The 14,981-nt window shown below is 26.1% G+C and overlaps 1 protein-coding gene across 1 annotated transcript; it reads left to right on the top strand.

Annotated features, from left to right (window-relative positions):
* Nucleotides 1–6,157: 6,157 nt before the first annotated feature.
* On the top strand, nucleotides 6,158–9,870 carry LOC8264993. The gene is made up of 3 exons (XM_015724678.3): nucleotides 6,158–6,528; nucleotides 8,560–8,782; nucleotides 8,962–9,870. Exons 1-3 carry the CDS (start codon nucleotides 6,286–6,288, stop codon nucleotides 9,354–9,356), a joined length of 861 nt encoding a protein of 286 aa, XP_015580164.2. The 5' UTR covers nucleotides 6,158–6,285; the 3' UTR covers nucleotides 9,357–9,870.
* The last annotated feature ends 5,111 nt before the right edge of the window (nucleotides 9,871–14,981 follow it).

The raw sequence follows: 14,981 nt of genomic DNA, 5'->3' as shown, positions 1-14,981 counted from the left end.
TTTAAAATAAATTTGTAATGTTAAATTTAATTTTTTTTAGATATTCAAAGTTTATCTATATCTTTTGATATTTAGTTTCTCTTAATAATGATTTTGATGCTAGAATCGCTTGCAAAATCAATGTTGTTGGTTATTTTTGTATTAATTGATTCTTATAACTATTGTTTGGTACATAATTCGAGAATCTAACATTTTATGCTCGATTCTGATTGTTTTTATTTTTGTTCTTAGTTTCATTTTAAAAACAAATTTCAGGAATTTTTTTGTTAATTAAATCCCATTTTAAGATATTTTTTATGTCAACAATTTATCCAGATATTTTTGTGACTTTTTTATATGGCATTTATAAGAAAAGAATCCTTCTTTTTCTTTTTCTTTTATTCTGGTTTTTTCCTTCAAATTTGAGGAAGCCCGTTAATGATTCAGAAACAGACATCTAATTTTAATAAATTACAAAAACGATCATGAGATATTTTAGAGATGCTTTTTGGAATTATCATTTTTAAAACAATTCCAAATTGTGAAACTATTGAATGGGTAGAAGCCCTCTTCACTATACCACAATTATTGAAGAGATGACAGTGAAGTTTGTGTTTAATGATGTCAGAAAAGAAAAAAAGTTGCAAGCATGTCCTCACCATCAGATTTATTATGAGCTTTTATTATCCCTTGTGAAGGATACTTGACAGGAGCAAAATTGATGTTTAGCAATCTAATCTAAAGCTTTAAATTTTCCTTTTTTAATTCACTTTCTAAAACATTGTTTTAAAACCTTTTTTGATAATTTTTTTTGCCCTCTTTTGGATGGGTTGGTGATGTTAATTAATGCCTCCACTAAAACTCAGAATTTTTATATTGGAAGCCCTCAAAAGTTGATAGAGAAAGATCATTGCATTATGAATGTCACACACAAAAAAGGAAGAAAGATCTTTTTTCTTATCTAGATAAGAAGACCATTTCTTTTTGCTAATGATAATATCTTTTTAGCACCTCACAACCCTCCAAAATAATAGAGAAAGCACTTCTATTTTGTCTTTCTTGAGGATGATAGTGAAAGGTAAAAATGTTTCTGATGAAGCCTATTAAAAGATAAAATAATATAAGGGTCCACATAAATGAGGTCCAATTTGATTAGAAACATCCACAAATTAGACAATAAAGAAATGGGTCCCCATAGAGACCCTTCCATGCCAAAATCAAAAGTAATCATAATACTCAGTGAGTGATTAAAAAAACAGATAACGTAGGAATCACATCACAAATTTATTCCTCAAAATGAAATCAGAAATGCCTCAATGTAGGAATGGACAAGCTCGTAGAGGCAAATTCTTGTTTTAAATTCTTTCCGACGAATTTAACGCCTTCTATTTTTATTATAAACTAGTCGGATAACCGTTCGTTTCACGGTCATTATTATTATTTTAATTATAAAATTAAATTCATATATATATAATTTAGTAAAATTTTTAGTATTTAATATTAAATATAATATTTTAAAAATTATAGCAAACTAACTATCTTTAAATATTTTTTTAAATTTTTCTTAAAATTTTATTAATACAATAATATAAAAATTATCTTAAAAATATTTATAAATTAAATTTAATATTATATAAATTAATACTATCAATAAAATTGATTTATTATTATTCAAGATTAAAAATTTATTATATAATTAAATAATTATATTGTTATTGAATATAATATTATAAATATAAAAAATGTTATTTTTTAAAATTAAAATTATTATCTAATTAGAAAATTAATTTATTAGTTAATATAATATTAAAATATAATTAATATGTTATTTTTAAGATAGAATTAGTATCATTATTTTAGAAAACTATTTATTAGTTAGTATAATATTAATATATAATTAATATATTATTTCTTAGAATTAGAGTTAATGTTTAATTAGAAATATAATTTATTAATCAATAAAATAAAAAACTATAAATTACACATAAGCTTGAATCTCATGTGTCAAAAATTAAGTATATATATAAAAAAGATTTGAATATTAGAAATTAATATATACTAGTCGTTTATCCATATGTTGTACGATCGCTATTTTATTTTAGTTATAAAATCAAGTTTATAGATATAATTTAATAAAATATTTAATATTTAATATTAATTTATAAAATTTTAAAAATAACAAACTAACTATTTTTAAATAACAAACTAACTTTTTTTAAATATTTTTTAGAATTTTTAAATTTTATTATTGTAATATTATAAAAATTATTTTAAAAATATTTAGTAATAGATTTATTATTATATAAATTAATACTATCAATATGATTGATATTACTATTTATTAGAATTAAAAATTATTATATAATTAAAAATTAATTTATTATTGAATATAATATTTAAAATATAATTTAAGGTATTATTCTCTTCTAATTATTATTTAACTATAAAAATAATTTATTAGCTAATATAATATTAAAATATAATTAATATGTTATTTTTTGAGATAAAATTAGTATTATTATATGAGTAGAAAATTATTTATTAACTAATATAATATTAAAGTATAATTAATATGTTATTTCTTTGAATTAGAGTGAGAGCTTAATTAGGAATATAATTTATTAATTAATAAATTAATAAAAATATTATAAAATTATATATAAACTTGAATTTCATGTGTCAAAAATAAGTCTACATTTTAAAATTAAAATTTTATGTGTTTAAAATTAAGCATGTCAAACACATTTTAGGCTTTAAAAATTAATATATATATATATATATCCGCATCTTATAAGAAATTGAACCACTTATCTATTCTTTTCCTATTTGGAGAGTCAAGCCTTAGCTCTAAAAATTGTTCATCACTCGAATTATTATTATTATTATTATTTAAAAATATATAAGAGTAATGAAAATAAAACTGTTAAAAAAAAAACAGAGAATTAGACTCTTAACATCGTGGGGCCAAAAAAACTCCATTGATTACTCAAATAGTTTTAATGACGATATCTAAAATGATATATTTTTTAATAACATATTTAATTGATTTGCAATATCCAATGTAAGTAAATGGCGTAATAAATACTTTGAAATCTAATTTAAGTGGCAATAACATTTGCTTTTAGAAGTAAGAGATCTCGAGTCGAGTCCTCTCCTCCGCACTATGTAAATTTTTATTTTGATGACGAATATAAAAGTATCTCTGTTCTGTTAGTCTATAGTCTGGCCAACTCATTTAAATTTAAGTCCGGCTCATCTATGAAGTCGAAAAATAGATTCACCCAGTCAACTTATTTACAACAAACTCGAGTAAATTTTAATAAGTATATATATAATAATAAGAATTACAACATTTAGCATGAAACTAGTAATAAATATTAAGAAGTACTATAAAACAATAAATAATAAATAAAAACAATAATATAAGCAATTTAGAGACAACTAGAGAAAAGTAACCGCTAAACTGCAACATTTGTTTGACGTATAAATCATTTTAAATATAAAGTTTAATTAACTATCTATAATTTTAAAATATTTTCACTACGTCATCACTTTAATTATATTAGTTCAAATTTTAAAATTAATTAATGTATATATTGCTTAATAGCATACAGTGACATTAGCATTATCCCAAATGTGATAACCTTAGTCTGAATTGTGCTTTCTTTATAATTATCTTTTTTTTCTTGTTTTGATCTTACTCCTTAACACATGTTTAACTATAAATTATGAATTTAGAGGTAAACTCGTTTTATAAATTATGATAAAAATAAGTACTTCACCGTCAAAAAGCTTGACTTATAAGATTTTAACCATTTTCATGTTGGTCAACTATCATTATAACAATGTTTATATTTAATAGCATGAGTTAGAGCTTAACAATATTTAATTTTGTCGTTTATTCGCTAGATGGATCTTATAAAAATAGCGACTTCTTCATTGCGATCTGACGTACAGACAATGAGATTAGAGTTGTTAAACTCTAAAATTATATTATCATATATGAAAAATATAATAATAATAATAATAATAATAATAGTTAATCGGAATAAAGATGGATGAATTTTTGTGAATCGGAATTTTTTAATATTAAACTACTTATATTTATTAAAATTTATAATCATATATTTTTTTATCTAAATAAATATACGTACTTAAAATTGTTAAAAAGTAAAATCATATATTAATTTTTATACTTTTCACTTGAATTTATTATGGTGTAATTTTTTTATGACATGAATGAAGTCACCTTAAAAAAGATATACTAGTTGTCTTAGGACCAAGGTGTAGGAGAATTATTATTATTATTATTCTTATCATAAAAATTATACCAAATAATTAATAAAATTAATACAGTTCTAATTAAAAACTTATATATAATTAGATATTATAAAAAAAATTAAATATGAAACAAGATCAAACTCAAATTCTTTTCATCACATGAATTCAATTAAGATAAATATAAGGTATCTTTTAACATAAAATTATATATAAACTTAATTATTTCATGAAGAACTAAATTCGACCGGACTGAATTCTATTACAGCTAATCGAGTCCTCTGTTGCAGGAGGAAAACATGAAAGAACAGCACATTTCCCTAGTTTAAAATTGTGCCCTACCACCTTTAGAATTTAGTATAATTTTTCTTTTTCTTTTTATTTTTTTCCTCTATCAGAAATTTGTTGTCATCACTGATGTCATGATCGTTATATCACCAATTTGATGATTATCCAAAACTACATAGTTTGTTCCATCATTGTATATTAAACTCCAAGTCCTACAATTCCTAAGAGAAAATGGCTCATGAAATAAAGATTTCATTATAGAGTAAAACTTTAACAGGAGATTACAACATATTATTTCAAATATAGTCCGAAATCGAAAGCAAATTAAGAATTAGATAATAAATTAACATAAACACAATAAGCTCATTTAAAAGTGAAAAGAGTAGATATATTCATTGAATAGTTATTATGCATTAATCGATCGAACCAAACAGATTCGAATTCTATTTTTATATTAAAAAAAATGTTAAATTTCAGATAGCACATCAAAAGAACTAGATTCGAATCTCCTATTTAAAAAGGTTTTTTCCGATTTAGAAAATGAAGCGCGATTTAATTTGATTTTCAAATAAGAGAAATATAAATGTTAATATAATCAAAATTTTCAAGAAAAATATAATTTATTTCTATAGATTTTATTATTCGATCTATCTCAATACACACATATGTAAGTATCAAAGGCACCTACATATTGACAATAGCTTTTGACTTTGGCCAATTGAGGAATATATAAATTCATACATTTTTCTTTTTTGTATGTTATAAAAAAAAACTTATTCAAATTAAGATATATATTCACAATAAAATAAACTTATAAAATTAAAAAGATTTACACATTTTTTAATCATAGTAAACTAGGGGCCAGCAAAAATTCACTTTGTTTCCTTCATGTGTTAATAAAATAGGAAGTTATAATAATAATAATAATAATTGTTGTTATTATTATTATTAACAAAATAATTATTATTAGTATATGGACTGGATTTCATTATGGGCACCAGCCAATTATTTCTTATAGAGAAATAATATAATATATATTGTATTTGGTATTATTTAGAATTGATTATGGTTTGATTCAGTCTATTGAATTATTCTTCAAATCAAATCATTGAGGATTTCAAATAGAAACTAAACTATAAAATTATAGTTGTAATTTGTTTACAATTAGAACTCAATGATGCATGCCATTAAATATTAGATTTTTGATCCAAATAAAGTGTAGATCCCAGAGACAATAACTGAAAAAACAAATTGTGTAAAAGGGAACAACTATAACAGTCTTGTAACTCCAGCCAACAAAGACCAAAAAGAGAAAAATTAAAAAAGAAAAAGAAATGAAACAATAAAAACAAGAGCATAAAATTAAGAAAGAAAGAAAGTAGTTGGTGCAACAACCTTCAAACCAACCAAAAAATAAATAAAATAAAATAAAATAAAATTGAAAGAATTGGACTCAAATAATAATAATAATAATAATAAAACAAGTCAAGGAATTGTAGACTTTTTTCCACAGCCACAAAAATCCAAAAGCCACCAAAGAGTAATGGTACAAAACTATAGTATCTTCTTTTCTTATTAGTGAGGTGGAAATAAAACCCTATAAATAATGCCATCTTGATGCACATTTTTCCTTGCAAGAGCCTTTTCTCCTTAAATTGTTTTTCTTTTCTTTCTTTCTTTCTTTCTCCATCATTATATGTTATGTATCTTCCTTAAAAGAAAAATATAATTCAGAGAGAGATGGGTAAGTACAATCTTATGGAGGAGAAGGCTGTTCATAGTTACAGCCATAAATTCATGGACAGCCTTGAAGAGAAAGTCTCTGTGTTTCTTGATGAAGATTTTCTTGATTCTAATAACCCTTCTTTTGATTGTGATGATGATGATGATGACTGGATTGAATTTGATGAATCTGGTGATGGTAATTTGCAGAACTCCATGGAAAGAACCTTGTTCTGGGAATCACAAGAAGCCTTGCTTCAGGTACATGCCTGATCATTTCTTTTTTCCTTTTCTTTTCTTGTGTTTTCTTTCATGTTGGCACTCTTTGGATATGTTTTTTGTATTATTCTTATGCTTCATATGTATGCTACTAATTAGTTTAAACAAATTGGTATCTGTAGATTGATTATATTTAGATTATAGAAAATAGAAGTCACATATATTTATACCTTTTGCATTTCCAATCAATCTTTTAATTCATTAGCTTGCATAAAATCTTTGCATTAATTCAGATGCAAATATGGATTTTCTTAACATAAATCCCAATTCTGTCACTAAAATGCCTATTTAGAATTTCAAAGTACTCAATCTGTACCAATAAGGTAAACTTTCCAAGTTCATCCTTAGTAAATATGAGAATTCAAATTTCAGCTTTATTTTTTTTTTCTTTCTTTTTCCTTTTTCTGATTAAACATATATGGTTTTATAATTATTGAAAGGCTAAATTGAAATCTTACAATTAACAGAGAAATTTGTGTTAATAATTTGTTTTTCCTTCATGTCTTTGTCAACTGATAGAGAATAAGAAGAAATATCATTTCTTTATTATGAAAAGGATTCTCTGTAGAAAACAGCTGCAATGGACCCTTTCTGTTTGGCTTTTAATTTTTTGGAGATCTTTTTTTTTTTTTTTTTATATTTTGGATTTGTATATGAGATAATTACAATATCAATAAAAACATTCAAACATATGGCATATAGATATTTTGCTCTAAGGAAAGCTATAATTTGCTTTTCTCATAATTAAGACCATTATTTATTATATTTTTTTGTGAGAAAATACTGAACTTATTATTGTTTAAGTTTGGTTTAATGAAATCATATTATTGATTATGATTGGTTTGAATTTGTAATATTTTAAATAAGCTCGAACGAGATTAAAAAAAAAATCGAGTTCAAAACAAACTCGAGCTATTTAAATATTAATATTTTTTAAAATTTTATTCATTGTATTAAATAAATAAAGATAAAATAAATTTTATCAATACTCAAGCTATTAGAAAAATGGTAAAACTTAATAATTTCGAAATGATGGATTATATATATATATATATATAATTGTATTATTATAAAATATATATTATCTATAACAAGTCTAAAAGCTTATAAATACAATATACTAAATTATTAAATTTAATTTAAATTCTTAACGAATTTAAAAGTGAAATCGAAATTAGATTGAAATATTTTATATTTTATAAATTAAAAATAAATTTAAATAATTTATGAACAAACTTAAATAATTTAGAAAAACAAACTGAAATTAAGTCCAATGCGAATTGTTGAGATCTTCTTATACCCCTACTCACAGCCACTTCTAATATGAATTATCAGATTTGATTCGGTAAAAAAAAGAAAAAAAAGAAATTAGTCTTAGAAGAAAAATGTTAATAAAAAGCAAATTTTGCATGTGCTTAATTTTGGCAACTGGTATTGCTACGCCAACCCTAATAATAATTGGCTCTTGTTTTGCCATGTGTACGGCTGCTGTACCACAATAAAGGTTGGGTCCATTTTTAGTCCAACAAAAAATATCTGATACTGTCTGCTTATGTTCACATATTCTTACATAATACCAACTATTAATTATTATTACACTGATTTGCTGCACCAGCTCTTCCCCACTATTTCAAATAATAAATTCTCACATTTATTTAATCAATAGTGTCAAAATAAATCCACTTTAATATTTCAGACTTAATTCAAAAAATAAAAATATTTATTTTTATAAAATAGAGATTTAAAATTTAAAAAATTATTATATATGTAACGAGTATATAAAAAATAATTATTTATGTCATATGATTCACTGTCTTATTTAAAATCATTTCTTTTTAAGTTGAGTTTTTCTTTTTTACTTTTTTGCTTTTTGTAATTAAATTCTTTTCTCTAAATGCTATTCAAGTTCTTGAATAAGATTGACATTTATCATTGGGTATATATGATGATATCTTAGATTATGGCTGGCTGATGCACTATATTTGATCCTTTTATGGCTATCATTATCTGCAGGAGCTTTTGGAACGTAACAGCCTAACAGGTTCAAAATTGAGGCAAGAGATTAATAGAATCATACAAGTAGCAAAAGGTACAGACTTCTGCAATTGCCTCAACTCCAATTCAGATGCCTGCATTTCCTGTTTGAGACAAAGGGTTGTTCATTTTCTCTGCCAAAAAGGATTCAATGCTGCTCTATGCACATCCAAGTGGAAACGCACTAAGAAGTTCCCAGGAGGTAATTTCATTTTTCCATCATCAAAACATTATAATGCTAAGAAAAGATATTAAGGAGCGGGAGAAACTATTTCTCACACACACATGTATATATGAAACTGCTGGTTAAGCCCTTCCAATGTTGGAAGTGAAAATTATCAATATATTATTTTTTTCTTGATCAGTTTTTCTCCTTTGCAGGGAAACATGAGTACATTGAGGTGATAGCAAGCACTAGTGGAAGGAAGAAGCAAATTCCATACCTAATAGAATTGGAATTCAGTGACCAATTTGAGATGGCAAAAGCATGTGAAGAATACAGGAAGCTTGTATCCCAGTTACCAAAATATTACATAGGAAAAGCTGACTACCTCAATGCCATTGTTGGTGTTGTATGTGAATCAGCCAAGAGATCAATGAAGGAGCAGAAAATCCATATGGGTCCGTGGCGAAAGAGAAGCTTTATGCAAATGAAATGGTCTAATTCTTCTGCACCAAGAGGTCTCACCGATGAATCTTCAAATAAATCTTCCCTACTTTCCTCAAGGCAATCTCATGATTCTCGCTTGCAACTCTCTGCAGTAAGAGTCACTTAATCAGAAGCTCACTATAAGCAACATCAAAAAGAAGAAAAATGGAAAAACAAAGAAAAAAGGAAAAAGGCATTGCTGGGTTTGATATATAGAAAAGTTTTTAGTTCTCTTCTTTCTGGTTTTTCATATATGCAAACACTACCAGTACACATTGTGCGAGTAGTGGGTAGGGTTTTTTGAAAAATGAGTATCTGTAATTGCATTTCGCAGCGGCTGAGGAGATTGAGAAGAGTTGATATATATAATATATATATATATAAACAGATGCTAGGGCAGACCCCGGAGCAGATGCTTAAGTTTCATCTTCAGGGTCAGCCATGTAGAAATTTGTAGGTTTGTTAAAGTTTTATGTTAGATGTTGCACTGCGTAATGGTGCTAGTGTTTGTGTATGGGTGATGCTAATATTTCCTTTTGAGATGTGCTGTCAGGATGTGTTACTTGTCTGTTATGTACGAGTGCCCAAGTCTCATCAATATAATGAAGCAAGAGTTCTTTCAGGGAACTCCTTTGTCTCAATATTTTCCCTGATGTGCTATATCAGGATATTTGCACTAATTTTTCTGTGATGTGGTATGCCAGGGAATTTAGACAACCTATTTTGCTTTTAGTAAGAACCGTTCTGCCAGGTAAAATTAATGAATAAGAGATGTTGTACAGCAGAAATGGAAAGTTTTCATGTAAGCTTGGCTCAACTGCACTAAATGCAGAAGAAACATATTTTCCTTGGAAGGTTTTGATGTATTGTCCTCTATCAAGACATTGCAAAATAAGCAAGCAAGTGCAATTTTAACCAACATTCATGGCAAGGCAATTACTAAATAAATAAATAAATAAGTGTCAATCTAAAGTGGTAGCTCACTAAACGAATAATAATGTAAATAGTTATTGAATTTTATATTTAATCACAAAATTATGATTTGTTACATATAAATTATTTAATATTAATTTTAATTATTATTTGATCAATAACTAATAAGGATTGACACATCATATTTAGCCATTAAATTATTCAGAGATCCAATTTACCTCAAACTTAGCTTTTAGGTCAAGCTTTATAATTCGGTCTAATTTGCACTAAAATTTTTAGCGGATAAATTATACCGACGGTCTTTAAACTTTGCACTTTGTAAAAAAGATACAAAATCTTTGATTTAAAACTAAATGAATGCTAAACTTTAACTTTTATAATACCGATAAATTTTTTTGGCATACTTAGAGAGTAAATTATTTATATAGTCACCAAATTTTGCAATTTATAGCAAAAAGATATCAAACTTTTGATTTGTTACAAAAAGGTGTCGCTTATATATTTTTAAAATTATAATTTTGGTACATTTTTATTACAAAGTGTAAAATTCGGTGACCGCCTAGATAATTCTTCTCACACTTTTCAAAAAAACTCATCGATGGTATTAAAAATAAAATCTAGTAAACATTTAATTATAAATTAAAATTTTAGTATGTTTTTTGTCACTGAATACAAAATTTAGTGACTGCAAATGTAATTTATCCAACCTTTAGCTAAAAACTTTAAGAAGTCATTTCTTGTTTTTATCAATAAAAGTTGAACATATATATATGTACAACATTGAGCTAGAGTGATATTAAATATGGTTATCCATGTAAAATTTAAATTTAATGTTTCAATTATAGGTCACATTATGGGTCGTAGAGGTAAATCAAAAAGCAGTAAAAACATTGGAAGAATCACATGGACAACTGAGCAGTTTGATATTTTTATGGATGTTTGTATTCGAGGTACAAACAATGGTAAGAGACAAAAAGCTGGATGGGGTGTCTTGGGTTGACAATGAAATGGAAGCTGCTAATGTGCATTACATTAGGGAGAAAAATGAAACATAAATGGGATTGGATTAATGGGAAAGGAAACCGCATTAGGATGGAATCCTACTAAAGGGACAATTGATGTCTCTGATGAGTGGTGGAAAGAGAAAATTCAAGTAAGTTATTAACAATAAATAATATTTCATATAAAAATTTAAGTAATTATTTATTTATTTATTTATGTTTAAAAATGCCTATGCTATAGGAAAATGAGAATTATACAAAATTACGAGAAAAAAAGGAAAAGAGCTTTACAAGAAATATGCTATGACTTTTATGAGTTCTGTAGCTACTGGGAGAATATGCTTATGCACCCAGCAATGGTGAATTGCCTAGTAACATAGATGTGGAAGAATATGCAAACAAATTGGTGGAGGAAGAGAACACCAATTTAGATGATGAGTTTTATGAGACTATACACGATATTAGGAGGTTCGTCTTTTCAACCTTCAATAGGTGAAACTAGTCAACAAAAACTTCGCAAGTTTAAAAGAACAAGAACAGATGGAATTAATCAGGAAAGAAAAAAGATTAAGCAACAATAAAGTGTAGTTCAATTGTGTAAGACGATTAGAGAACTGGAAAAAAAAAAAGGTATGAAAGCAAGCGTTAAAAAAGAAAAATTCTATGATGTGTGAGATTTTGAGGGATGGACCTAGTTGTTCAATCGGTGAGGTTAATGCAAGATATACTCTCACTTCCAAATATGAAAAATGGTGCTCAACTTCACTTTCTTAGTACTCTCTTACTCGATCAAGAATCTAAGAGAGAAATGTATGTAATTTTTTCAGATGCAGAGACAAAATTGAATTGGTTTCAGTATCACCATATAATATGGATTGCGGCTTATGGAAGCTTGTGAATCAATAGATGAAACATTTAGTCTTAGTTTATTTTTCTGAGATTATTTTATCATCCCAAGTTATTCCTGTGATGGTTCTTTTCCTATCGTGTTTATTTTTTTATAATAATTGAAATACAAAAACCTATTGTTGGGTATTGATTTGTGTTGAATGGTAAATAATTTATGTTGTTACTATCTCAATTTATTTATATATGAATATTTTACTGATATGTGAATTTACATATTTGATTTATTAGGTCGATATGGTTGTCACTCAAAACATAATTTTTAATGATAATAATGAAGACAAAGAGTGGGAGTCATTCTCAACAATATATGCAGTTGAAACAATGTATCAATTTTATTTGAGACATATTCGCAAAGAACTTTGCATGAATTCATTTCAAACAGGAAATTATTTGGTTATTAGAATTAACGAGAGGGAATGAAAAGAGATTCATTAATATATTTAGAATAAATAAAAATATAATCAATTTCTGTCAAGATTTAAAAAATAAATATCAATTAGTAGCTTCAAGAAAGATGTTTGTATTAGAAAAGAAATAGGATTGTTTTTATACATTCTTGCTTTAGGTGCTTGAAATAGGCAGGTTTAAGGACGTTTTCAACTTTAGGTGAGACAGTCAGTCGTAACTTCCATGAAGTATTGACAGCAATAATGAGGTTTTCGGTGAATCTAATAAAACCTCACGATCCAACATTTAGTACAATTCATCCAGAGATACTGAACGATAAAAGATACATGCCTCGCATATATATAACTAATTATATTTGTATTTTTAGAATTGTATTGGAGCTATTGATGTCAATCATGCAGCATCTAATGTAAATGAAAAGAATATTTAGTATGATTCATTGGAGAGGAAAGGAGTGCCGACACAAAATATCATGGCTCGACATGCAGTTCATATTTGTAATGGCTGGATTGGAAGGAACAACTCATGGCGGACGACTCTTTCAATATGCAATCACAAGAGAGAATTAAATCTTCCTGCACTACCCACCAAGTAATACTATCTTACATCGACTTAAGATTTAAATGTAAAAATGTTTATTCATCACTTAAAATATGCAGAAAGATATTACTCGGTAGATGCTGGACATCTACAGTGGAAGGATATCTTGAACCTTACAGGAAAACCATAAATCATTTACCTGACTTTGATCGGTGGTGGTCAGCCAAGGAAGCTTTGAAAACTCTCAATCGTTGGTGTTCATCTCTTGGATGTTGTATTGGAAGAAGAACATTTGGTTTTTGGAAAGCCCCTTCATATCCATTCGAAAGGCAAAGGGTTATTATGGTTGCAACAATGGCAGTACACAACTGCATCCCAAAACAAGAAGGCATTAGATAATCCAGAATTTATTATCATGATATTTTTTATTTATTTGTAAATGAACAAATACAAACCAAAGCTATAATATTATAATTAGTTTATGTTTCGTTTTTAATAAAATATAAAAAAGTTAACACGAGTTACCTTATAATAAAGTTTTTATTTTTTCAACTCGATATTTTTCTCATTATTATTTTTTTTTATTTCTTTTATCGAATCAACTATGTTGTTATGAAAATAAATTTATATAATATTACAGTATATAATTTTTTTTTAAAAGAATAATAAGTATAATACTTTAATAAAAAGGGTAAAGAACAACTAATTGATGTCTATATTAGTCATTAAATATATAAACAGCAACAACTATAATTAATGATTTTATCAAATATAATTATCAATCAGCTATCAGTGACCAATAACAGCTTAACCAAATAGACCCTTAGATACATTGTGATAGCGAAGAACATTTTTCAGAGAACTTGTGCTGGTAAGTTAAAGCATTACTATTGGAACTTTATTTTTGTCGAAATGAAATAAAAGCAAGTAATGCTATTAAACAGCAAATCAAGTTTAAGAGAAAAAGCTGTTATTGCTTGTAGTAAGAATCAATATGCAAGTAAAATTAATGAATCGGAGATGTTTTTATAAGAACAATGGAAAGGTTTTTGGTGTAAATTTCAGCTCATTTGCATGAAGAGTAAGAGAAAACATGTTTTCTTGCAACAATGGATGCATTGATATCTCTAACAATAAAGAAACCCTGCAAATCTAGTCGATGATGCAATTGTAATTCAGAACTTGAAGACACACAAGAATGGAAGATGCCTAAGAATAGAAGAAAAACCTTCTGCACAAAATAGTCCGTGTTTTCTAAGCCAAGCACCACATACGGGTGAGCCCGGTTCGCTTATGCTTTATATCGGACCATGATCACAACAGAACTTACCGTTTAGTTTTGATTTTTTTTTTTTTTTCATTTTTTTAAATTAAAAGCTTAACTAAATATTCCATTAATTATTAGTTCAGTTAATCGAAAACTTAGATTTCTAACCACAATTTTTCAGTTAAAGAGAAGAACAAAGAAAAAGGGAATAGTTCTCCAATTTTAAGAGTTATTAAAAAAATTTATTTATTAAGAATATATATGTAGATAATGTAAAAAATTTATCTAAAATATTAATAATAAAGTTATAATCAGTCCATTTAGTTAACCATAGTTTTTTCGGATTTAGAAATTAAAAACCGTCCGGGTAATGAATTTTCTCAAAAATAGAAATTAAAACTGCATTAATTTACTTATTCTGATTTTTTTCAGGTACAATTATTCTGATTTTTTCAGTTCAATTGTGATCGATCGGTTCAGTTTGCCTGTTTTTTTCTCACTTCTATATTCTGGATCTAGGTACATATAGCATTATGGACCGGGGATCATTTTAACACGTGTTTATAATATATTTTCTTTTATTTTGATTTAAATTTTATATATATACATGAAGCTTTATTAATGATTTAATTTTTTCATGAAAATGTAAATTTAATCATGTTTAAATATATATATATTCGTATTTTAAATTAAA

This window comes from Ricinus communis, chromosome 2, assembly GCF_019578655.1.
Source record: "Ricinus communis isolate WT05 ecotype wild-type chromosome 2, ASM1957865v1, whole genome shotgun sequence".
Lineage (NCBI taxonomy): Eukaryota > Viridiplantae > Streptophyta > Magnoliopsida > Malpighiales > Euphorbiaceae > Ricinus > Ricinus communis.
The sequence above is the reverse complement of the archived record's forward strand: the minus strand, read 5'-3'. Positions and strand labels throughout refer to the sequence as shown.